Source organism: Asterias amurensis, chromosome 9 (assembly GCF_032118995.1).
Source record: "Asterias amurensis chromosome 9, ASM3211899v1".
Taxonomy (NCBI): domain Eukaryota; kingdom Metazoa; phylum Echinodermata; class Asteroidea; order Forcipulatida; family Asteriidae; genus Asterias; species Asterias amurensis.
This window is the reverse complement of record NC_092656.1, coordinates 22,779,595-22,804,249: the sequence shown is the minus strand read 5'-3', so window position 1 is coordinate 22,804,249 and position 24,655 is coordinate 22,779,595. Positions and strand designations below refer to the sequence as shown.

Here is a 24,655-nt window from a genome sequence, read left to right as displayed (position 1 = left end):
TGCTTAGCAACTTTCTGCTAATCTGCTAAGCAAAAAAAGCAGTCACTGATTGTAAATGCGAGAAGGTACTTAGGCTGGTAACTTTATTCTGAACTGCATATTTTTAATGTGCTTAGACACTTGTGCTTGAGCAGCTTTATGTACATGTAATTGGCCCCAGGTTGGAGATGGGATACACAGATGTTCAACATTTCTCCCTATTTCACGAGCATGCTTGTGATCATGAATTTATCTTCAAGCAAACTTGATGCAAAGCTTTACACATAGTTAAAACAGCATGATTGTACAGTTACAGTTTTTGTTGAGTATTGTGTTCATTGATTGGAACAGTCCAGATCTCACCTAGGTTATATTCTGCCATACTTTACCTCTACGCTTCTAAGTACTAGATCTTGTTGCTATGGATTGCCCAATCAAAATCAAAATCAAAATCATGGATTAAAGTTTGCTTGAAAATAAATATTAAAATTTCAAGATTAAAATATTAATAATACTAATTATTAATTAAATCGTTTTAAAGCACACATTATTTACATCTGACCACTAACAAACTGAATTATCTGGACATTCGGCATCATTAATTCAATTCAAATCAAATCAACAGTACTTAAATATATTATTTTACATTATTTTATCAGTTTAATTCAATTAATAATTGTATTGGTTTGATTTCCAATTCATGCATTATTAAAGTACATGTTTTGCTACAAAAAAAGTACTGAAAAGTGAAAGACTGGTGTGCATAGAATGTTTTTAAATAAGTGATGAATTTACAAATCTTAAAAAAATGGCATATAAGAAATGCCCAATTATTGGGCAGATAATTTGTAAAAGGGTGGGTGCCGTATTAGGGAAGATAGTCGTTGGTCGCCGATGATCGCGGAAGTGTCGTGGCTGAGCTGTTAAGAGCACCAAATTCAAACTCTGGTGTTTCGGATCAGCAGAGTGTGGGTTTGAATCCCAGTCGTGACACTTGTGTCACTTGTGTCCTTAAGCAAGACACTTAACCATTGCTTTGTCTTTCGATTGGATAGTAAAGCCGCTGGTCCTGTGTGTTGTGTAACGCACAAACACAAAAATAACCCACTGCACTTGTCAAAAAGAGAAGGGGTTCGCCCCATAGTTCCTGGTTGGATTTGCAGCATATTGCGCCACAGCACCTTGTAAACCATTACATGGTGCTATGCAAAAGGAGTAGATCTCATAATTCAATCTTAGTCCCATACGTTGCATAAAATACTGTATGTTAAAGCACTTTGAGATGCCCCCTCTTGCATATAAAGCGCTATATAAATACCGACTGTTATTATTATTATTAACCTCTGCTACATTTGTGTGAAACTTTTTCCATGAACCTCTGTTTGCCAAATTTTTAAAAAGTTCAAGTAGAAAATTAGTTTGCAAAAGTACTACCATAGAAAAGTATGTGTTCTCAGAGTAACAGTGAAACCACACTGTGTGCAAAAAATAAAAGTCATCATAGAAAATCGTTCTGTGCAAAATACTCTAGTAGAAAAATACTCTAAAAAAAGTCACAAAATTATTGCTTTGCAATCGATTAGATTAAACATGTTAGTAGCCTTGATATTATTAATTTAAAGTACATGTGTATCTGTGTAAAAAAGCTTTTCAAACCACTCCCAAACTAGGGGAGTTCTAATATGTTTGCACCCTCATATGCGCGCCACGCGCCCCAATGTGCACGATCGGCAAGCAAAACAGATTTGTTGTGAAAATCGGATTCTACGCAACACTGGCAACCATGATAGCACACTGATTTCAGCAAGCTGATCTATCTTTTGTTTTCTACATCTACATCTACGCTGGTACTCGGCAAAGCTCACTTCTGGATGTAAAAGTTGTCTCTTGAGTCTAGAGTAAAATAATCCCTATGAAGCTCATGTAGGAAGCTAAACTTGAATGGTGCGTTGGTGACGTCAGTGGTGGACGGTGTAAGGTGCAAAGAGAGAAAAAAAAGGAAAACAAGCTTGTGCCCTGTCTCAACAGCATCATACAAAGTTCATTATTTCGATGAGTCTTTTTAAATCCACTTTTGCAGCATTTGTGTTTTTTAAAACCTTGTAGCATAAAGTACATGTTTGTAATATTTTGGTGTGAGTGTTGTATTTTGTACAAGTTTGAAATCAATTCAATCCTGCTTGATAACTGGTGGTTTCGCTCAACAATGTCTGGTACATGTACATGTACCTCAAAGAGGCCAATTTCTGCTTCAAGGCCAGCGTAGTTGGGTTGGTTCTATGGCTTACATTGCTTTGTTTGAGGCCAGTATATTGTACATGTACAGGTAGAAACCTTGTCCAGTAAAGCCTGCATGCTTGGATTGCTGCTGTATGGCTGTTATATCACTTTGTTTGGTCCAGTGAGACCATGGGTGTCTCTATAGTTGACATCGGTATGTTTGATCCAGTGAGGCCATTTTGGTAGTCTCCATGGCCTGTTTGGCTGGCTTCTTGGCCAGTGTCATAAATGCTTTATCAAGAAAGTCTTTCATGTTGGCTTACATTGCTATGTTTCATCTAGCGAGGCCTGTATAGCTGTTTCTATAGCTGACATAATGGCTATCTTATCGCTCTCATCATCTGTTGCACAAACCCAGCGACGTTTAGGAGTCTGTAGGATGAATGCATGCTTCATATCTGTAACATAACAAACCGAATGGACAAATATTATTTTGTTAGGGACAGTATTAGTGTGTTGGATTAACCCCTTTGTGCTAATTTAAGTACATTGTAGCTTCAAGTTTCATGCTTTCCAAAAGTATGCCGTATGAAAGTATACTAGAACAAGTGCGCTACATAAGCACCAGTTTTTATTATTTCTTCTTATTAATTGACCCGAGCATTAATGGACAGAGTATCTACATGTACCTCTGCACAATTTCATGGTTCTGCTGACCATGTGCACACCGCCACCATTCTCCACCAAATTTATGCTCTAGCTGTGTTAGCAAAGAATGCTTAGTATCAGAAAGAACGATCCCACACAAGCAAATATTCCTTGCTAACCTTTGAAATATGCTTATGAGGATTTTCCTGAAGTGAACAATTGTGGCAAACAGTCTAGCCCAATATTTTTGTCTAGGTACTAATCTACTCATCTAGGTACTAAACTTACATTTGGAGTCGGGTAATTCCTGGATTTCAAGTTTGGGGAGACCAACGGAGGAGTGGAAGTGATACAGGGTCTCTGTCTGTCTTGTGTATGGCATCGTCTTGATAGTTTGTATAGTCACCATTAATGCATCGTTGAATAGGAACAGGCCAAGATCTTGAATATGTTCATACAACCTAAATTGAGAAAGTATAGTGAATGAAATAAGGTTGAATGCAGAGTGGGGATTAGACTTGTCTCCTAGTCCTGTCTTTATCCGCAAAGACCGGCACTGGTCTTACAGGCCCAGTCATTTCATTGGATACACATGGAGTCACGTAAGCTTTCCACATCTGCGTATTATTGGTCCGTTATATCACTTGCGACTCATCCTGCTTAAGATGGGTTTTTGTGAAATCAATCCTAGGACAGGTCTTACTTAGGATAGTCTTAAGGCTGGGACTCATTTTGAACCCTAGGATCGATCCTAAGTTAGGAAGAGTTTGTGAAATCGATCCCTGGGTTCTTTACGTGCACTACTAATCCTAGTACACAGCACCAACAACTTAATGTCCCATCCAAAGTACAAATCAATAGATGTTCATATTGAGATGAGTAATTTTGAACAAATCATTAGCGAAACAGGTCCACATTTGTGCAATCTGTATTATACATGTAATTGTTGATATTTTTCAAGGAAGTATGGAAATAAATGTGTATATGAATTGATTTTAACTTGCTCAAGTACACAGTTGCCATGACCAGGACTTGAACCCACACTCTGCACAGAGCTTGAGTATGTTGCTCTTAATCACTCGGCTTCTAAGATACTTTTGAGAGTCCCACTCTGAGTAAGAATGAACAAAGCTTACCCGCTTTTCTCTGCCTGCTCCATGTTAGCAACAACTTGTTCCTTGATGAGGAAGCGATTGGACTCAAGAAGTGTTGGACATTTCTTGATGCGTCGCTGTAAATCTTGCATCTGCCTCTCTCTCTCTGCTCTCTCATTACACTGAAAACCAAGAGGGAAAATATGTCCATGTTAGCGCTGATGCTCTGTGTATTTCTCACAATGTTTTTTACTATCAACCTCTCCCCATTACTCGTTACCAAGTGAGGTTTTATGCTAATAATTATTTTGAGTAATTACCAATAGTGTCCACTGCCTTTAAACTAAACATTTCTTCATCAGCTCCTCAACTCAGGTTTCTTTGGAGCTAAATACACTGTGCCCTCTGACCTCAAGGTGTCAAGGCACACTGTCTTTAGTGCAAGGTACTTTTGAGGATCCCTTGTTTCATAATACTGGAAATCAATAAATATACAACTGCAGTGCAATCATGCTCTTACCTCTTCCACAAAAGTCTGAAGTTGTCTGAACATCCCAATAGCCACCCCTAGATCCTGGTTGTCTGGGTGCTCATCGGGCGTTACGCCCTGCTGGGCGAGTAGCATCTGGATGTATAGCCCGATACGCCTAGCTGGGAGTAGGAACAGCTCCGACAGGGACATCATGTTAGACTCTGGGGATATGTTGTTATGTTTGAGGAAGGCACGGAAAGCTGGGTACTGCTGACGACACTGGAAGTTTGAAAAAAAAATTGAAACATTGCTTGTCGTGACTGTTCATTTATGCTATCAAGTGTACATGTACATGTCGATACAGTTGCCACTTGTAACACAAACAAATACCTTATCTATGGTAGCAAGTACAATCTGGTAGTTCTTATGGAAGTTGGTGTATGCCTTGAGTTTGGCCTGGAACTTAATGAAGCAATCACCGATGCATTGTTCTGGTCCCCATTGCTCTAAGCGATCACTCAGGTCCTCTGTGATCTCACTGTGTGGATAAAAAAGGAAGAGGAAAAACATACATTAAAGCAAGCAAAGGGAACATTGTGTGTGTGCATGTGTATACACTATGTTTCTAAGCATTCACTGTTCAAATATCTGATTATGGGGTTTTTACTTTAAAACAAATAAATGGGTTTTTTTGTGCTAATTTTTCAAGCAATAATATTCAAAGGCAAGTTTTCCTCCATGACTTTCTTTATACCATGTGAAAGTACACCGACTTACTGATTACTTCCATGGATTTATGTAAACCACTGAAAAACTACCTGGCGACAGTACACTGGTCATCAGTTTTTGCAGTCGAAGAAGATTCAATATAATAAATAATAATATCAAAGTTTATCACTTTATAATTAAAGTCTTATATAGCGCACGTATCTACCAAGCAAGGTACTCAAGGCGCTGAGTATATACAAACTTTCAGAAAGATAGGTTTGTTGCAGATATGAATTCTGAGACCCAATTATGTAGCACTTATAAGGGTTTACAAGGCGCTACAGCGCATACAGCAGCCACAGCCAGGACGACGGGGCGAACCACTTCTCTTTTCGATAAGTGCACTGGGTTCTTTTACATTCAATACACAACACACATGGGACCAACGGCTTTATGTCCCATCCGAAGGACGAAGCAATGGTTATGTGTCTTGCTTAAAGACAAAAGTGTCACAATTATTAGTGAGGGGGATATAAACTCTGGACGCCCTGGTAACTTATACTCACCGTGTAATTGCTAGAATGATGTTAACGTCTGTGAAGATCATGTGTACATTAGCCTGGCTGATTATTGCGTTGTTTGACTTGAGAGCTGCTAGTAGTGGTTTGCGATAGACGTCCTCTATAATGACGAGATTCTGCATGTAGGAGAACTCCGATGATAGAATCTGAAAGGCTGTGTTTTGCCTGCTGTCACCAGTTGGTAACTGAATAGAGAGGATAGTACGCCATACGGTGTAAATAAAAAGATGACTGGAAAATGAGTTTCATTTCGACCCTGTTGGGTTTAAAGAGAACTCTGCAGTTTTTAACAGGACATTTGCTTGAGTTTACAATTCCGAAAGTGCCTATCAGAATTGAGTAACTAGCAAACAACTATTGCACAGTTGGCCGCTTTAATAGTTTTCAAACTCAGGAACCAGCTTCCAACTTGTGAAAAATGCGTACTCACTAGAAGATCTATTGAAGAGTTCACTTAAAACCCATCTGGTTCAAATGTGATTTTCAAATATTTCTCCTACCAAATCTTGGTTCACACTATTTAGTGAAAGTTTGTCATGCAACGTTTGGTATATGTAAAGCTCTTGTTCATTAGGTTGTTAAGTAAGTTAAGGGTCTTGTCATGGACATAATGGACAGAATGCGCTTTACAACAATGATTTTTAAATAGTATTATTTAATGAGTTTAAGCTCCTAACTTCTGAAGCAGTTATGGGAACCAGGGAGTCCATTCTGGTCATGATGAATATAGATTTATACTCTTTAGTTGGGCTTCCGTATTTGTCCACCAATCCCCTTTGCTGAGTGAAACCAAAACTGTAAATCCCAGATCTGTTTTACCTGGGTCACTTTGAATGTTGATAGTTGCCTGGTACCCGTTGTAACTGGTACCTCAGCTGGTCTGAGCTCCGAGATGGATGAGTAGAGAGCATTGCGGTTGATATTTTCAACCTCGCTGTCAAAGTCTGTGATCTCCTCTTCTATTTCTTCAGAGATTTCACTGTTGATGTCACTGTTTAAACTGGACATCCTTTTCAGTCGTTGCTGAAACAAAAAAACAATTCAAACTGTGGGGCAAACATTTACAGATGGACTCATGGTTCCGATTGGAATCAGTAGAGACAGTCAAACAGAAGTTACAGGTTCCATTACAAAACTGTTTAGGAAAATAACTGAATATGTACAACTCTACTCTTCAAATATTGCGGAGACAATGCTATGGTTAACAGACCCACACAACAAGGCACCAGTGTTACCTACTGTGGACATGGGGCCTCATTCTACTTCTTAAAGACAGAAATCAAGGACAGATAATCAGTAAAAAAGTGAATTCAATGTTAAAGATACCTTAGCTGGACTGATTTTTGTTGCTTGTGTCTTATTAGGATGAGTCTGGGAGACACTTTGACCACTGGCTTGTAGGAGTTGGTTGCCAACAAAGGCCAAGGAATTTACCTGCATCAAACAAAAACAGTTAAACATTCAATAAATGGAGGTTTTCTTGGCGAATTTCAGAAAGAAAAAAATTAGATCCCACAGGATGGCAGGAAATCTCTTCTGGGTGCACTCAATGTCTACAGTACTCTGTCATGTCTGTAGGCTTTAATCACAGCCACCACAGAAATTTGGTGCTTGCCTTGTAAGTGAAGAATGTCATAAGTACAAAAATCGCTGGTCAGCAGAGAAATGAAATTGGGCCCTGATGTCTTACCGTTGACATGATTGAGCTTTCACAGTAATAATAATAATAATGATAATAAGCAGTTCTTATAAAGCGCATATTACAAAAAAAAGTATATAAGGGCTTCTGTGATTAAAACAATGGGTTTTGTTGTAGCGTGGAACAGTCTTTGAGATTGTTGGGAAGAGAGTCTAGGTGAAGCATATTTGAAGGAACCTTGACCAAAGAACTTTGTGTGAACTGGAGAATTGGTTTAAATTCTATGACTGTCACGGGCTTGTTGTTTTGAATTGTTCAATGCATTTATTATTAGTATTAATATTATCAAGTGTTTACCTCCATTGACTGCGATGTTAATGCAGAGAGGGCTTCGACCAATGACGGAGCTATCTGATGAAGTCTGGTGTCCTGAATACCAAGACTCTTAAATACAATATCACCTGCAATAAAGAACACAGACTATTAAATAACGTTAAAATCCTTTCTAGGTACAAAACACCACAAATAGCACATGTACACATGTAAAATGTACCTGGATTTTCTCTCTAGTACAACAGGTATTCTATTAAATATTCAAACCTTCTTATACACTACCAATCAATGTGTAAAACAAGGTTTTAGGGGACATTCATAATAATAATCAATGTTTTTTTGGGTGGGTCAAACGAACTAATTGCAAATCAAAATTCAGTTTACATTCAACTACCGGTACATACTGTAATAGAACAGACAAAAATAGTGAAACAGTTAGAACCATTTCAGAAAGGCACTCCACTTGCACAAAACCAAATCCTGAATTAAGTACAGTGTACATGAAAAGTTTGACCTCTGAAACAGTTGGGAGCGAGTGGCACGCTAGAAGTCACACTGTACGAAAATGACTCTGGGGCACCTGGTTTTCAGACGTCGATTTTGAACTGAACCAATGTAAATGTTATGTTAAGTTTGCCTGTCTGAAACCAACATTTCACAAAAGCCTATTTCTGGTCCAGCACTGAACTAATGGCCTCGGGTTTGTGGCCTAGTATTCATTTTGAGCCCTTCCCTTCAGAAAAGTAAGTTAAAGATTTATCTTATTTTCTGCCTCTAGAACTTGTTGTATCCCCTTACCAGTCAATTTAGCAACCAGGTCCTCTTTGGAGTCTTTCAAGAAGCTTCTTAGAACCTTCTGGCAGGAGGTGGCCGCCTCGATGACCCTATCTGAAGATGCGAGCCAACCCTTTAGCTTATCATATTCTAAATACAATGATGCTGGGCTGGTTGACTTACCCCAGTTGTGCCATTCACCCAAGACTGTGAAAGTAAAAGCAGTCTTAGAATGATCATTTGGCATTTTGAAAGTAATTTACAAGACAAATTAAAGTAATTTCAAATATATTGAGAAGTTACAAAAATGAGACGGGTAGGCCCTGAACTATTAACTTATTTTTTATTTTTTAAATTACTAAAGTTGTTGTCTTGTTTAGATTGGGGAGGGGGGGGCAAGAAGCTTGGTGTGAGGCAATTGCAAGAGAATAAAGAAATCACACAAATACACATGTACCACCCCTTCCCCGAGAAAGCTATTATAACAGTTGTCCCACCCACCCATCACATCCAAGTTGCCACACCCACCCATCACATCCACATCACATCCAAGTTGCCACACTTATCCATCACATCCAAGTTGCCACACCCACCCACCACATCCAAGTTGCCACACCAATCCATCGAAGCCAAGTTGCCACACCCATCCATCACATCCAAGTTGCCACACCCACCCATCACATCCAAGTTGCCACACCCACCCATCACATACAAGTTGCCACACCCAGCCATCACATACAAGTTGCCTGACCAGCCCATTACACCCTAACTGTCCCTCCAAACATTCAACACAGACCCCTAAGCAGAATGTGCAACAGTCCAGTTTGGCAGTTACATTGTTCAAGCAAGCCCATTGTTTGACCCATGTACATGGGACTTCAAGCAACCATTTCATGCATGTGCTGGCAGTCTACTGCTTTGAAGAATGCACAAGTCTTATCAACACTGTGGCTCATGGAGAAATATTAAACAAGTAAGTCTCATGTGCCTCATGTTAACAAATTCTTTTTAAACCAAAACCAAAACCAAATTAATGTTTGTTTTATATTTTTAACTGAAAGGTTTGTAGAAAAACTCAACATTAGTAGCTAATTACATGTAGAGTTGTGCTTATAGTATACAAAAATATGGTATTTACAGTGTAATGTGCTTTATTACTGGACCTACATGTGCATTGTTACAGACCATGTTAATTAGTTTTTTAAAAGAAAGGTAACAAGGTTCGCGATGCATTGAGTTTCAAAGCTTTTGTTTCAAACAAGTTGGGGCAAACATTGCGTTCTTCCGATACAAAATGTGACTAGAATGGTACTTACTATGCCCATATTTGGAGTCGGATAATGTACATGGTGTTGTAATAACGACACCAGTCAGATTACTCATCTGTTGTAGAAGATCACATCCCGCATCTGAGGAAAATGTATTAATATCTTTAAATACTTTGTGCTAAATAAACAAAAATCAAACCGTGAATTACAGATACATATATGTAATTGTTGGTGTTTAACGTTACGTACATACATGTAAATCATTAAGCAAGTGCTCAGCGTGCAACATTTTGTTCATTATAATGAAACAACTGCTGACGTACAGTGTATAGGATTCAAACTACATGTACCTCTAGCCATCGGGCTAGCTCGGTGGTCTAGTGGTTAGATGTCTGCTCTAGCAACTCATACATGTAGGTCATGGCTTTAAATCCCAACTGTTTTTTTCTTCTTCACAGAACTCAGGAAAGTACTGAGCAATACAGTGCTTAATACACAAAGGTGATGGGGAAAAATAAATTATATTCTTTATCTTACTTGTTACCTGTAAAACCAATGCTATCTTTAACTTTGTAGTACTGGTACTGGTTACTTTGCACATAAATAGTACTTGAAAGCCATGTGTAAAATTACTTGATGACCGAAATCTATTAAATTTGTGGGCATCCTTATCTGATCATGATTCATTCATTCATTCATTCATTCATTCTGATGAAAGGTAAAAAGCTTCACTTTTGGGTAATGTGGCTTATCGCCAGTCTTAAATATTTTCCAATGAAAATCGCATCTAGTCGGTTCAATTCTATGGTCGTTGATTGCAATTTCATATTGCAATATTCAATCAGGTTTTTTAGTGAAAAATGTGTATAAGTTTGAAGAAATCCACAAGTAAATGTTTTTCTTAGAAACTGAATGTTTATTTTGCCAACAACTACTTTGGAGCTCACTCTTGATCATGCCTCCATATACCAGGATCTCCAAAATATACAAATTAAAGCAGTTTTATGAACCCCATACAAACTACACTAACAGCCTTTTTAATCCTGAGTCAATGATCTGTACAAAAACAGAGTTTTTTCTATAGTCACTGACTTACCAGAAGCGGCTAAGGGTACAAAGAGATCTAGGTGGCCACCCTCTGCTCCCGGTAAGATGTTTCCGCACAACTTCTCCCAAAAATGTTTGAGCTCTGGTTTCTCCAGTGATGTAGTGCTGGTTGCCATGGAACCCACTAGTTGGATTTCATCAGATCCCTCCACCATTATGCCAATGCTCCTGGTATATGCGATTCGGACAAAATGGAGTATTTCCGTCAAAAATAGTATTCCTGTGCATATTTACCAGGCTAGTTCTCTACAATGTCTCATTTGTTTGAAGCTGCTTATTTGTAATCTGCTTATGTTTAATTTCATCTTACACTCAATTTATATTTTATTATTCTCTTTATGCAATAGGCCCTCTTTTTACGATAGGCGCTTTACAAATGTCTTTATAATTACTATTATAAATTTACAGATTTTGAGAATTGCGATTGATTTCTTAGGTCCTCCACCCTGGGGCTGATTTCACTAATTTGTATTGTGACAACACACTTTAATTGGCAGCTACAATTGATTTGCAGTAAAGATCAATCTTTGCAATCAGCCCCTTGTGTTTTGAGGTGCGTTTTGAGCAGTGATTGTTTAAGTGATTTTTATATTTGGTTTTGTTGCTCTTGTTTTGTGTTTGTCAATGGGGGGGGGGGTATTTGTTCACGGTGACATACATGTACTTGTATTTACTCCTTATTTTATGTTTACTTAAATTAGGTTTGACTTTTTTTCTTAAACTTTCATTTCATGGCCCTAAAGGAAAGCAGTGCACTTTTGACTATTAATTTCAATTAATCTCACTACAAATTCAGTAAAAGTACAATTTGTTTAAACACAAGGGTCATCACTTTACTTTAACCCCATTGATTCAAGGTTTGACAAACCTCTCCTCAATCTAGTGATTTCCATTCAACCCCTCATCAGTCTCTTCTTAACTCACACAACCTTAGTGTTAGACACTGTCAAGAAATGAGCAGTTTGCACTATATAAGAAGCTGTCCCAATCACTCCCCCAGGGTCTTAAACTACAACTTCTTAAAAAATGTTTAGAAAATATCCTCAAATCCAAACTAACTACCTGAAAACTCCTAGTATTACGAGACGAAACTCATTCTTCACTTCTGAAAATGATGACGTTTCAGTAGCCATGCAAAAATAAGCTGACAGTAGGAGTATGACGAGTGTAATTCATCCCCCTGTCCGACATTGAATTTCAAAGCTTCGGGGTGAAACTCTTAATACTTGGTTTTGTCTTCACTGGGACGAGGAGACGCAGTGATTATGGTTTCAATGTGGCAAGATATCAAACGATGCTTGAGCAGTGTTTGTCCTAGGGAGACTGCGGGGTGGATTACTAGCCAATTAATTATCTTGGACAGGTGGCTGGTGTGGGTGGACATGGGATAGAGGGTATTTCTGGGTGGGTGTTTTAGGGGTATATTGATGGGTATAGTTTTTATTTTGTCAGTTTTAAGGCAGTACACTTTTGGCGTGATTGTATTGGGTTGATCATCACGTAGCAGCTTACACGCTGTTAGACTTGGATAGGGGCATGAAGAATATGACACCTGATGAAATCTTAGTGAGGTGGCTGGCGCAGGTGGACATGGGATAGAGTGTATTTCTGAGTGGGTGTTTAAGGGGTATGGGCATAGCTTATTTGTGTCAGTTTAAGGCAATACATTTTTGGGTTGATCATCACTGTTAGCTCTTACATTAAGGGGAACATCTTCTCTGTGGCTGATTTTTGCCACAGAAAAATACAAAATCATTTTAAATCTTGGTGAGTCAACAAACCCAAAGAGGGACACGACACTTTGTCAAAAAAAATCATCTACACCCCTCAAACCATTTCGTCTTGATCCTAGTTAATAAACTTTGTCCATCAGTATACTCGGCATAAATAATGGTACATAAAGACCTCTGGCAGATGCTTTAGGTTTGTTGTTTGTCATAAGTGTGGGCTGTGTGTGTATTGCGAATCCATCACATTTTTATGGCCAAGCAAAACCAGGTGCTATAGGATCTTGGAGAGTTTGGAGGCGTAGTAAAGTTTGTTAACACTGGTCCGAAAATGTAGGCTTTAGTATTTCTCTAATACAAAATGCGTTTTGGTATGTTAAGTGGATGGGAATTGTATCTGCTTGCATAGTTTGGCAGCAGTGCTTCTAGAAAGGCTGCGGATTGTAAACCATTTGAAACCTGTTCATCAATAAAGCAGAGGTGCTGTCATATGCCTGAATCTAAAGTATATATACCTTGCAGAGGATCCAGCTAGAGTTTCTTCTATCCTATACAGGAGAGACTCTAGAGTCGTTCCGATGTACTCATAGGCAACAACCAGGACATCTGGCTTGATTGCCGATGAGACAAGCTGCAAGATAACAGGAATAAAACCTATGTGTAAAATGTTCCTTCAAATAAGAATTTACTGTTACCATTAGTGTCTATTTTGAGAGTCAATTCTTTTTTAGTACAGTTTGGTGGAGAGGATACATGTAGGTGAGTGAAAGTGCACTGTGTGTCAGGCAATATGTCAATATCAGATCAAATTTACTTAGTCAGTTCCTTGATATCTGAAATTAAAATGTGACATTCCCTTAAGGTGATCCACGTGATTCCCCGTTGCCGCTTCCCATGTTGTATCGTTAATTTGGGTGTGATCCCTGGCTAAACTGCAGTTACCGTACAAAGATATTGATAAACTATGGAGATCGCCAACCTATCTAGGGCTAGATTGCTCGGTTTGTAAAGCGTTGGCACGTTACGGTAGTACGGTAGTAAATTTGTCTTTGTTCAACCCCATATTTTGTTGAGAATGTTGAATCACAACTGGTGCAAATGTTTTACAGCACTAACATTACATCATTTTTTCTTGAATGGGGATAAAATACAAACCTGCATTGCTGTTATCTGCGATGAGACGACCAGCAGACGAGGGCGGTGTGTTGACCTGATGAGGGTTTTATCAGGTGCATGATGGGAATTTGATGCAATGCCTCCTGGGTAATCACCTCCTGCTGATAAGTCTTTCCTGAGGTTGGGAAGGAATTAAAGTTTTTGGAAAGCTGAACAAAGGAACATCGGAAAATCAAAAAAATAATTCAAAATTGGAAACTGTAAAATTGCAGCCTTTTAATTTATTTTTCAATGCAACTTGGATTTTTGATTTTAACCTTTCTCTGCAGGACTTGAATTGTAATATACCTGTGCCTCAACATACAGTATTGTTATTCCTATACACATGTTTGGTGGTCATATCTCAAATTAATTGTTCAAATGGCAACAAGGGTCACACATCACAGTTGAACTCAAATTTATTTGCACCAATTCTGTCTGTGCTTAGCAAGACTTTGTGCTTACAGGCTTTATAGAATTGGGCCCAGGACATTATGCTGTTGTGACCGCAGGGCTTTTCACACATTGTTTCTGCTCTGGAATCAACCGACTCTCTGGAATCAACCGACTCTCTGGAATCTGGAATCAACCGACTCTCTGGAAACTTTCAAAACAGTTTACACAAGCATACCGTGTCTAGTTTTTAAGAAACTGTATTAGCTTTCGTCATAAGCATTGTAAATCTCGTTGCTTTAGTGTCATGATGAGTAATGTACTTGTACCAAACAATTTATATGATTTAGACAATGTGAATATCTTTTTGTAACACCACCCGCAAACCCTCTGTGTTTGTTTTCACAATTAATATCTAGTATATTATTACAATTTATTATCAGATGAGGGCATTGCTTGTAACTGCAGCAAACCTTACCTGCGAGATACCGGTTTCTTAGTTTCATGTCTGATGGCTTGTTGTAGGGCAGACCCAACGGTTTGGCCCATCTCCATTGCCATACTAGCCGATAGGGTGACTGCTTCTAGTGAAGCGCCTGACAATTCAACATCATCAATCTGTGATGAAGCAAATCCAAACAGGTTACCAAAAGTCAGTGAACGATATCCCTTGTGTGGATGAGTTGCGTGGATGGATTGCACAAAGCGTCACCGACTGCAATATGGAAGCGTGTCGCACAAATCTCTGCCAATGATAGTCTTTAATGCACGCACATTTCATCAGCGATGGCGTCCTATGACGCCATGTTCAATCTATAGCCCAGTAAAATGCTGCACAAAATGTAACTAGTTGCTACTCAAAAACCTCATTGTGGCATGTCATGGTCAAGCAGAGAAGAGCACCGGACTCAAGCTCTTGAGTTTCTGTTCAGTAGAGTGTGGGTTTGAGTCCCAGTCGTGACAATTGTGTCCTGAAGCAAGACGCTTTTACCAATATTGTTGAATCCTTTGGATGGGATGTAAAGCCGTCTGTACTGTGTGTTGTGTGTTGCATGTAAGCGGACCCAGTGCACTTATCAAAAAGAGAAGGGGTTTGCCTCGTGTGATCCTACTTTGATTGGCTTTATACATTGTACCACAGCACATTGTTAACCAACCATTATATTGTAAGACAGATGTTAAATTTGTAACCTCGGTAGTCAAGTTGGTAAGACACTGCTCTAGAATTGCAAGGGTCGTGGGTTCGAATCCCACCCGAGTAACATGCCTGTGATATTTGTTCACAGGACTCGGTGTATGGGTAAAAACAAAAATCAATATTCATTATATTGTGCTTTATGAAGGAAAAGGTCTCATACATATACTTTAAAAAAAGCAGTTCCACAAAAAAATTGCAGCAAAACACTGAGTGTTGAAGTGCCTTGAGCTCGACTTAGTGACGAATATAAGCGCTAAATTAAAAGCTACTATTATTAATATTTGTTGCCGTAATTAGCTCACAAAAACATTCATTCATTTTTCATTTACTCTGAAAGCAAATGTCCTTTTGCAGAATGCAATTTAAAAGATAACTATTCAATTTAATTATCCACTCACACAGCACTCGAAATTCGCAGCCGCTGCAATCTCTAGGCACCTACAAGTACGCGGCTTAAATGAAAGCCTCATAAAGTTTAATTGAAAACAAGACTTTAAAAATGTGCATGCCTCAAAGTGAACTTGAATAGATGATTTCAAGAGAAAAAATTGCTTTGATACATGAAAGTAAAATCGGTTACTTTTTCTCTACTAAAAATTACCTGGAAAACCTACAGTAATGTTATATTACCCTCAGTCGGAACACTTCAGAGAAGATTGAAATTCAGAAAAAAAAAAAACTGACTTTGTAATTCTGCTGGTTGCTTTGCTTTTAATAGGGAACTTTTATAGCATGGTTTTATTACAGCATCGAATGGTTGCGCATTACAGCCATAAAAAGACTAGCCTATAAACCATAATGGAGATCGGAACTCAAACAAGACAGAAACATGCTGTCATTTTTATAAGTGCAGATGCTACCCGCCACAAATAACAAAACAAACAAAAAAGGAAGACTAAAAAAACACCTTCAACTTGAATTTATTGCTAACAAGCTGAAGAATATTGATTTTGGTTTTTTGGTTTTTACTGTATACTCGGTACTTTCCCTGAAGAATACTTGAATGTGTAATGTATGATGTAGTTTTAAAGCAGTGCCAAATTGGGGATGTATAAACTTCAAAGGTAGGGCCATGAATATTTATTATTAATAATTATTGTTTTTTTGTCATCGTAATGCTGATTTATAGGCACAATTATAAAGAATTCAAAGAAAGATACATTAAAAGTCACATGTGAACTTTTAGCTGCATTCATTGTCTACCATGCCTTACTTGCTGTCCAAACAGCAAAACATTATTAAATGGTCAGGTGGTCATCAGGTGGTCATATCATCAGGGCCCAATGTCATAGAGCTGCAAAGCACAAAAATTTGCTAAGCATGAAATTTCTTCCTTGATAAAAACAGGATCACCAACCAAATTTCCTTGCAAACAACAGCTGATACCAGACACAAGCAATGTGCATTAAATGAAAATTTGGTTGGTAATCCTGATTTTAGCAACAAAGTAATTTCATGATAAGCAAATTGGTGTGCTTAGCAGCTCTATGAAATTGGGCCCTGATGGTCACGTGATCATGTGTTCATGTGGTGTTGTGGAGACTTTCAAAGCCTTCCTTTTTCATTGCGAAAACTTAGCATATCCTTTTCACTAAAAACAACATTGTTCAAAGTGTACCATCAATTGTGATTTGCCAGCCACACTGCAGAACTGTACCAGTACTAGTTTGATACACTGCTGTCAACAATCCATGCAATTAACTTTTAATCTCTTTTTCTAAAAAACATCGCCTAATGTACTATTGCAATTACTATGCTTTAGAGCCCTTCCACAGTGGTCAAGCTACGGCCTCTGCCTAAGGTCTGCCATCCGGCGATCACATTGAAAGTAAAGATACGTTGCGCATACAAACAAGTGCATTAATGTGCACTACACAGTGGTTAACTCCTTGGAAAAATGCCAGGACCGGGATTCGAACCCACACTCTGATGACTCACCATCAAAACTTGAGTTCAAGCATCTGTGGTCTAAATGAAATGGCGCTATACAAAAGCCCATTGTATTGTACTGTATTGTATTGTATTGTATTGTAATGCTTTTACGCTCAGCCACTACACGCTATGAAACTGTTCATTCATAATTTATTATTATTGCTTTCAACATGTTTAATAATTATTTTAAAAATATACATCTGAAATAAATACTGACCCCTTGAGCTCTATGATGTCCTTTTCTGTCTTTGGATGTGAGACCGTACTCAAACGCCCTCGCTGGTTCGGTCCACGACCTTGTGTGTTTGCGTGGTGATGACGGAACAGACTTGGAATGTTGCAGCGTGGACAGTGGCACACCTGGCTGGTTAGGGTTTCCAGAATGTACCATACTCTGGTAGGCCCTCTCAAGGTCCTGAGGGTTGTGGTCAGGGTCCAGCCACACTGGTCTGCTGTCCACTGTAACGAGGGAAGACAGATTGAATGAATCATCTGCAAGATAATACTATCAGTCAAGATGATTCATTTGTCATCAATTTCTTCAGTCAATCTATAATATCAACACAACTAAGCTGGACAAAATTGTACTTGTCTTCGACACACTGTTCAGCCTGTTCAGCTGCGTGAAAACTTAACTTTCATGTCAAGTAGTGGTGGTGGTAGCAGACATACAAATACAAGGGTAACCTATTAACTCATTATGCTTCTACCTGGCACCTCCTTTATAACACATTTTGTGTTACATTGCAGAGAAAGTATGTTTATAGTGATTCATGGAATAGACTTCCCTCTGAATTCATAGTCTTCTTGGGAAAGGGGCTCAGTGTTTTATGGTATGTGCACCATTTTCTGATAGGCCATACTATACATACATGTAGTCATAGCAACTAGAGTTGCCAAGACTGTTTCTTTGAAAGTCCTACATGTAATGTAATGTAATAATTCGGAAAAGTTTAACTGTGCTCAACTCCTGCCAAACATTCACTGCAGAAACAGCCATGTCAAAATTTGCATGTATGAACCGGGCTTAATGCAGATGATGTAAGATGGCACATAAAAAAAACACTCCCCTGGATCAAAATGTATTAAAGGGAATGAAGAAAGGAAGGGATGGTTGGTGTTAACTCACAACTGCTTGACATCACCACATCAGAAGTCTGATTCTGTTTCTTCTTCTTATTGGCTGCAGCATCATCTAAGCCAGTGCCGTCACCCATTCGGCCGTACAAACCAAACTAACAAACAACAGACAGACTTGCGGTGATAAACAACAAATGCAAAATACACAATTCATGAGCAACAAATAATAACGACAAAAACCCAAAACAAAAACAGCGAACATGAAGATTGCAATTGTACTGACCCTGCTCAGTATACAAAGTTTTTTTGGGGATGCATGATGCAGGCTCATGATAAAGGAGCTGGGTTTCACCCTCTCCTAAACACTCTCCCAATCGCCACATAAGACCCAATAAACAGCACCATGTGTCTCCTTGCCCCTCCCCAACCCTCACTGTTTCACAGATAATTACCATGACTGCCTGCGAATAGTTTAGGTAACAATCACCCAGTCAATGATATGCAATATTTTATTATTTTTGCCCTGACAGCTTTTAGCCAATGTAGAAAGCATTTTAGTAAACCATTTGCTCAATATGCGTCATTGACTGGCATCTTTGATGTAAAACAATGGTAAAGTGCACGCATCAAGTACATGCTGTGCGTGACTCTCAGCCAATGGTAACTTTTCATTATGCGAGCACAACTCATCAAATATGGCGGTCGATGACATCTATTGCAATCCATCTACGGCCGTTTTCGAAACGACTGGATTTGGCTTTGTTTGTTTTGACTGTTGTGAGTGCTTTAGGTACATGTATACGCGCTCAGGGTTTCGGATGAGAGAACGGAGCCTCAAGCCGAAACCAAAGCCAAAGTTTAGAAAAGGGCCGATATAACACTCACATCTTTGGAAGCTTGAACATCTAGTGTCCTGAGACAGTGAATGTAATGATGCTTCCAAGCTCCATATTCGTTATGTTTTGGCTTGTACGGCAGGAACCAGCCTAGCTTCAGACACTTTGGCATCCACAAAACGTCCTGAAAATAGAAGGCGCAAAGAGTTATCAAACTAAATGACATCTTAAAAAATAAAGACAGGTCCATTGTCACTCAAGCAACAGTACTTCTTGAATGATCACTTGTAGCGCTCATTGCATTGGGCAACAGTTTGTTTTTTAAAAGTTTGGAAGTTAAAAGCAAATTTAGCAGTGTATATTGTACATATGTGGTATTTTGTCTGTTTTTTAAAGAAAATTTGTTTACACCAACATACCAACATAGAATTCAGCTCAGATTGTAACTGTATGGTGAGGCCATTATGTATCCAGAGTTTGGACAGATTATGAAAAGATAATAGTTTAAGTGTGATCAGGCACAAAATGTGATCCATTCAAAACCCACAATCATTGGAATGTGATTGTGTTGTTCTAATGTAGCTCATTTCAGTGGGCACAATACCCCTTAGAAACTTATTGCAAACCTCTTGAACTTTCTCACAATTAAGTCAATGTCTTATAAATTATTACAGTATTTTCTTGTGTAGTGATTTCAAACATTGAAAATAGTTACAGGGAAAGCAAATTGAGATAACATGTACTACAATAGGTTTTTCTTGCCACTTTATCATTATTGAAAAGTTCTTTAAATATTTTAGGGGAAAAAAAGCATTGGTCCAGAAGAATAAGTTGACCTTGAATCTGACCTCAGAATCTGACCCCTGAATCTGACCTCAGAATGTGACCTCAGAATCTGACCTCATATTCTGACCTCAGAATCTGATCTTTGACATCACTAACCTGCTCTGCCATAAACTTCCAATGCCAGCAGACCATAGCAGCTTTGCTGAGACTACGAGGATCCAAGAAGGATAGGATGTATAAAGACAGGAAACGTGGCAGCACCGTAGCAAAGTTTAGATGCTCCACAGGAACATGTCCGTCAAACCAGTTGTAGAGGTAGAGTAGCTGCGCTCGCCGACAACGCACAAGGATGTACTGGAGGAATCGCTTCCTCTGGGCATCAGTCCAGAGGTCAAACTTCATTGCATAGGTTGATAAAATTGGAATGTCCATATACAAAGATTATGTGATTAAATTGGGTGGTGTTATGCAAACAGAGGTGTGGTCAAATCACCCCAATTAATTGTGTCCGCAAAAAATTATTTGTCTGTTCGTTAGGTACTAAACTTGTTTAAAAAAAAACATGTTTATTTAAAAGTAGGATTTGAAAAGTAGATCAAATTATGTGAATTTGCAACTGGAATGTGTTAAAACAACCATTTTTTCAAGAGACATGTTGCCTTGGATCAGGTGAGTTGGTGTTTAAAAAGCGTTTGAAACCATTTGTTATGAAATGCATATGGTTACATACAGTATGATAAATATGCCTCAAAACTGCTCGGTTTTCATTTTACATTGTGATCTAACAAGTCGGCCCAAAAATTTTGACTCCATAAAATGGCAGACCGTGTTACTTTGCGACTAAAAAGGGAAACAGTGCAATTTTCAAGCCATATTTCTGTGGATCATTATATATTCTACTTTTAAAACATCTTTCTCATAATGCATTTCATAACAAATGATTTCAATGGCTTTTCAAAGACCAACTTGCCCGATCCTAGGCAACGTGTCCCAAAACTAAGCCAAAACATTGTTAATGCTACATGTAGTTAAGTTCTGAAGCAGTTAGTTAGGATGGATGCTTTGATATTTCTCTCGTTTAATAGCTAATTTGGATAGAAAGTGAATTCAATATGCATTCATAAATACCCCCGACAGTTTCTCTACTCCTATTGGCGGAGAGCGCATTTCATAGCTATTAGAAACAGCGCGCAATCTACTTCTAAGCGTGCGCGCATAATCTATTTCTGAGGCGCGCAAGCGTAAACACAAACAATGCGCAACAGACTCTTCACAAAGTTTTTATAAAAAAAAATATCAACTGTCAAAGTGTCTGTAATTGAATTTTTTAACGTTTTTTAACAAAAGGGCATTTATGAATGGGAATAACAGAGTAGTGACTCGTTCTTAAATGTCCGTTTAAAACCTTGCAGGGTCGTTGCATTGTGCTTGAGGCCCTCGCCTTCGGCTCGGCCTTTATCACTCGACAATTCGACCCTGTCGGCTTTAAACGGCTGTGTAAGAACTCGTCGCTACCCTTATTCCCTTAGTGTTAAAAGAAGCTGCGGCTTGTTAGTTTACAAAGCTTACCCAATGGCCAATTAGTTCTCTTCTTTCTACAAACATCTGTCGAGGGAAAACAAGGTGGAAACATTACTCTCAATACTGCGTTATAATAACTTCCTCTTGGGGGCAATTTGAAAATCAGATTTCCCCAGTCACATCAGCTGCAATTATTCTGGCCTCAAAAACCTTCAGCCAATTTCTGAATTTTTGTTTTGTTTTGTCATTTTGTCGAGTGTTATATCAGGGCCCAATTTCATAGAGCTGCTAAGCAGGAAAATTTGCTTAGCATGAAGTTTCTTCCTTGATAAAAACAGGATTACCAACCAAATTTCCATTTTGTTGCATTTCCTAGTTACTGGTATTCAGCTGTTGTATGGTTATCTTGAAAATCACGTAGAAATTTGGTTGGGAAATCCTGTTTTTATCAAGGCAAACATTTCATGCTAAGCAAATTCTTGTGCTTAGCAGCTCTATGAAATTGGACCCAGGTCTGTCTTAATGCTTGTGTAACGTGCCGGTATAGGCATCCGTTCCTTTTTTGCATTTCCTACCATTGCCCCAACAAAACAGAAAAATCAGCACCTTGCCAATCTTAGTTTTTTTTAACTGCTTGGTTTATAAAAATTGAGTTTTGACTACAGTCTAATAATAGCCTGATACTTTGTTCTTGAAAAGGCAAAAGGCAATTATTCATATTACTTGCTGTACCCCTCTGCTATAAAAAAGGGCAATCTATGAGGGATTGGTCACTTTTGACGACTGTTACAGGGGCATCAAGGCAATGACCAGCAGTAAAGTGGCCTCTTTTGTCTCTGTAAAGCCTGCAGGTTTCTTTTTTCATTAGCGAGGTCATTTGACAGGAATGGTTATCCTTTGATTCTGCACAAAAGCAATAAAACATTGCATTGACATACCAGGTCGGCATACTGACGAGGAGATTTGGCAAAAAGAAACTTACGCAATGTAGTAGGCCCTATAAATTGTTGAAATTCGGAAATGGTATTTAACTACATAAAATAGCAGCAACAGAATTTGCATTGTAACATTTTAAGCCTGGTTCATACATCACACGTCACACATAGCTTTCGCTGCAAAAGTTTTGCACCAGTTGAGCACATGGCAAATTATTGTCAAGTATGAACCAGGCTCTTCACAAGTCAAAAAAACAATAATTTGTGTCAGAGAAAGTTAGGAGAGCTGAGTGTACCTGTTGTTATTGAGACAGATAGTTTCTAAATTCTACATTCCTTTTTGTTATTACTTTACCATAGTGAGTGGTTGGTGCACAAATCTTGTGGATGTTTGTAGTAGGGTCAAAAGCTTTGTTGAGCCATGGTCAAGCTACATGAGTCCTGTCATATTTTCTTACCTTCAAGTGTTGACTTTAAAAGTTAAAATAAAGCGTCCAAAATAAGGCCGTTTATAACAAGTAGCTGCTTAGCAAACTAAGGAAAGGAATGAGTAGAAAGATATATTGCATACATATAACTCGGCAAAATGGCCTTACAAGTATTGTGTAGTGTACAAAGTGTTGGGAAAGAGTGTTTAGTACAAAGGAAACTGTTAAGTTAACTGGCTAAAGAAAACAAATTATGAACTTAAATATCAATTAGGCTACCATTTTGAAAAAGTCAGTGTTACAGAGGCTGAACATTTTTCACTCCTATAGGCTCACAGGGGAGCCTTCCGTGTACTATGACCCTAGACCCGGACTGGGGCGATGTATTCCTTTCAAAACAAATTGACAGCTGGCGTCAACAGATGCTTTAAAAAGAGTGCAGCGCCCTTGATACTGGGTCTACTATGACCCTACCTCATTTAAAGATACATTAGTAATTATAACAATGGACACTTTTAAAGCGCCGGTATCCGCCGCTGGTCATGGCGCTGCTCTACAAGAGAACAACTATAGATAGTATTATGCAGCAAAACAAAATAAGAAAAATAAACTTAACAAAAAGCTTCTCTATGATGTATTGTACAACATTGATCATACGTTGTACCTGCTCATTGGAGGGTTTATTTGAGAGCGGTGTCCACTGACTCTGGTTGGTTTTCATCTTCAGTGTCTGGAAGTTTCCCTCGCTGGCTGATGGGACGACCATGGCAGTTTTCTTGGCGGATTTGGCAGCCCGCATGGTGGGGTACACTGGCTCCCGAAGGGATGCAAGAGGCGCAATGTTGGCCCGGTTGTTGGGGGCCCCATTGCTTCTGAAATCTTTAGTATTTGTTGCCATTTATCGTCTCTTGCTCTCTAAGGAAAAGAAAAATAAGGCTAATAACCTACAAGTAAATAACCTACAAGTAAAATATAGCTCTTTTTGTTCAATAAGCCTAACCCTAACGGAAACATTTTGTATCTTGTACCACCACTTTTACATTCAATATGTTATGAAATAAACTAGTTATAGAAGGCCCCCTATATTCTAATTCACCATCAGCTTAAGAGATACGTCCTTTAGGATAAAATACATCAGTGAAAAGGTGGTGGCAGGATGGCAGGTCTTTCTGATACTTCACGTATGCACCCATTTTTTATATAATTATTACACCACACAACCACCATGATTGACAACACACACAAGCAGTGCCAGCGGTGCAGTTCCAGTAGTGGGCAGTGGGCAGTGCCAGTGGCTATTTCGAGAATTGAGCCTTGCAATTTTGCATTTACAAAATGATCAGCATACGTCTGATTTGTCACTTACCATCTACTGATCTTGTGATAGCCGTTTCCTCTAGATCAGGAGAGATCCGTCTGAAAACACACCATAATTACAATAGAGTAACACAAACCGTTAACCGTTGCAAGCAACGATCACACACAGTCCATCATTGCATTATTTTCAAGATTTGACCTACACATTGGTGACCTCTTAACAATAATTTCATTTCCTACTTACCTTGCGGACCGTGCAGGTTCCATCGGGTTGACCAGGAAGCGTAGGAATAACATTACACATTTTGTGCAGCGTCGCGTTGGCTAGACAACCAATCCCGTTGGAAAGTACCGTGTGGTGACAGGTGTAGTTACAAAAAGAATCGCTTCAAATCAATTAGGCCTGCACATTAATTTGACTTGTCAAAGAGTTAATTATTTTCTCTGCCCATATTATTATTATTACCCAACAAAAGAATGACTAATACGAAGTGTATGCTTTGCATTATCTCGATTATGCCAAT

General features: G+C 38.7%; 1 protein-coding gene across 3 annotated transcripts; it reads right to left on the bottom strand.

The window, feature by feature from the left end:
* Window positions 1–2,520: 2,520 nt before the first annotated feature.
* On the bottom strand, window positions 2,521–24,477 carry LOC139941423 (epithelial cell-transforming sequence 2 oncogene-like). Of its 3 annotated transcripts, XM_071937904.1 has the most exons (23): window positions 24,376–24,477; window positions 24,181–24,230; window positions 23,479–23,729; window positions 21,500–21,535; window positions 20,087–20,326; window positions 19,194–19,328; window positions 18,358–18,463; window positions 17,446–17,687; window positions 14,577–14,716; window positions 13,706–13,841; window positions 13,066–13,181; window positions 10,813–10,991; window positions 9,765–9,857; window positions 8,473–8,655; window positions 7,699–7,802; window positions 7,029–7,136; window positions 6,522–6,725; window positions 5,688–5,887; window positions 4,804–4,951; window positions 4,462–4,692; window positions 3,984–4,123; window positions 3,136–3,308; window positions 2,521–2,657 (listed from the first exon to the last, which is right to left on the bottom strand). In XM_071937904.1, exons 3-23 carry the CDS (start codon window positions 23,710–23,712, stop codon window positions 2,527–2,529), a joined length of 3,279 nt encoding a protein of 1,092 aa, XP_071794005.1. In that variant the 5' UTR covers window positions 23,713–23,729; window positions 24,181–24,230; window positions 24,376–24,477; the 3' UTR covers window positions 2,521–2,526. The 3 variants fall into 3 exon arrangements, with proteins under 3 accessions (XP_071794005.1, XP_071794004.1, XP_071794006.1); XM_071937903.1 differs by lacking the exon at window positions 24,376–24,477 and having other exon boundaries at window positions 24,181–24,318; XM_071937905.1 differs by lacking the exons at window positions 21,500–21,535; window positions 24,376–24,477 and having other exon boundaries at window positions 24,181–24,318.
* Between the last annotated feature and the right edge of the window lie 178 nt (window positions 24,478–24,655).

What these genes read in the sequence shown, in the direction of transcription:
- LOC139941423 (XM_071937904.1), bottom strand. Translation starts at nt 23,712, where the DNA reads ATGGCAACAAATACTAAAGATTTCAGAAGCAATGGGGCCCCCAACAAC. An exon ending in TAACATCGCAGTCAATGGAG is followed by an intron (nt 7,137 to 7,698) that starts GTAAACACTTGA and finishes TGTTTGATGCAG; the next exon opens with GTAAATTCCTTGGCCTTTGT. An exon ending in TTCAGACTTTTGTGGAAGAG is followed by an intron (nt 4,124 to 4,461) that starts GTAAGAGCATGA and finishes CTTGGTTTTCAG; the next exon opens with TGTAATGAGAGAGCAGAGAG.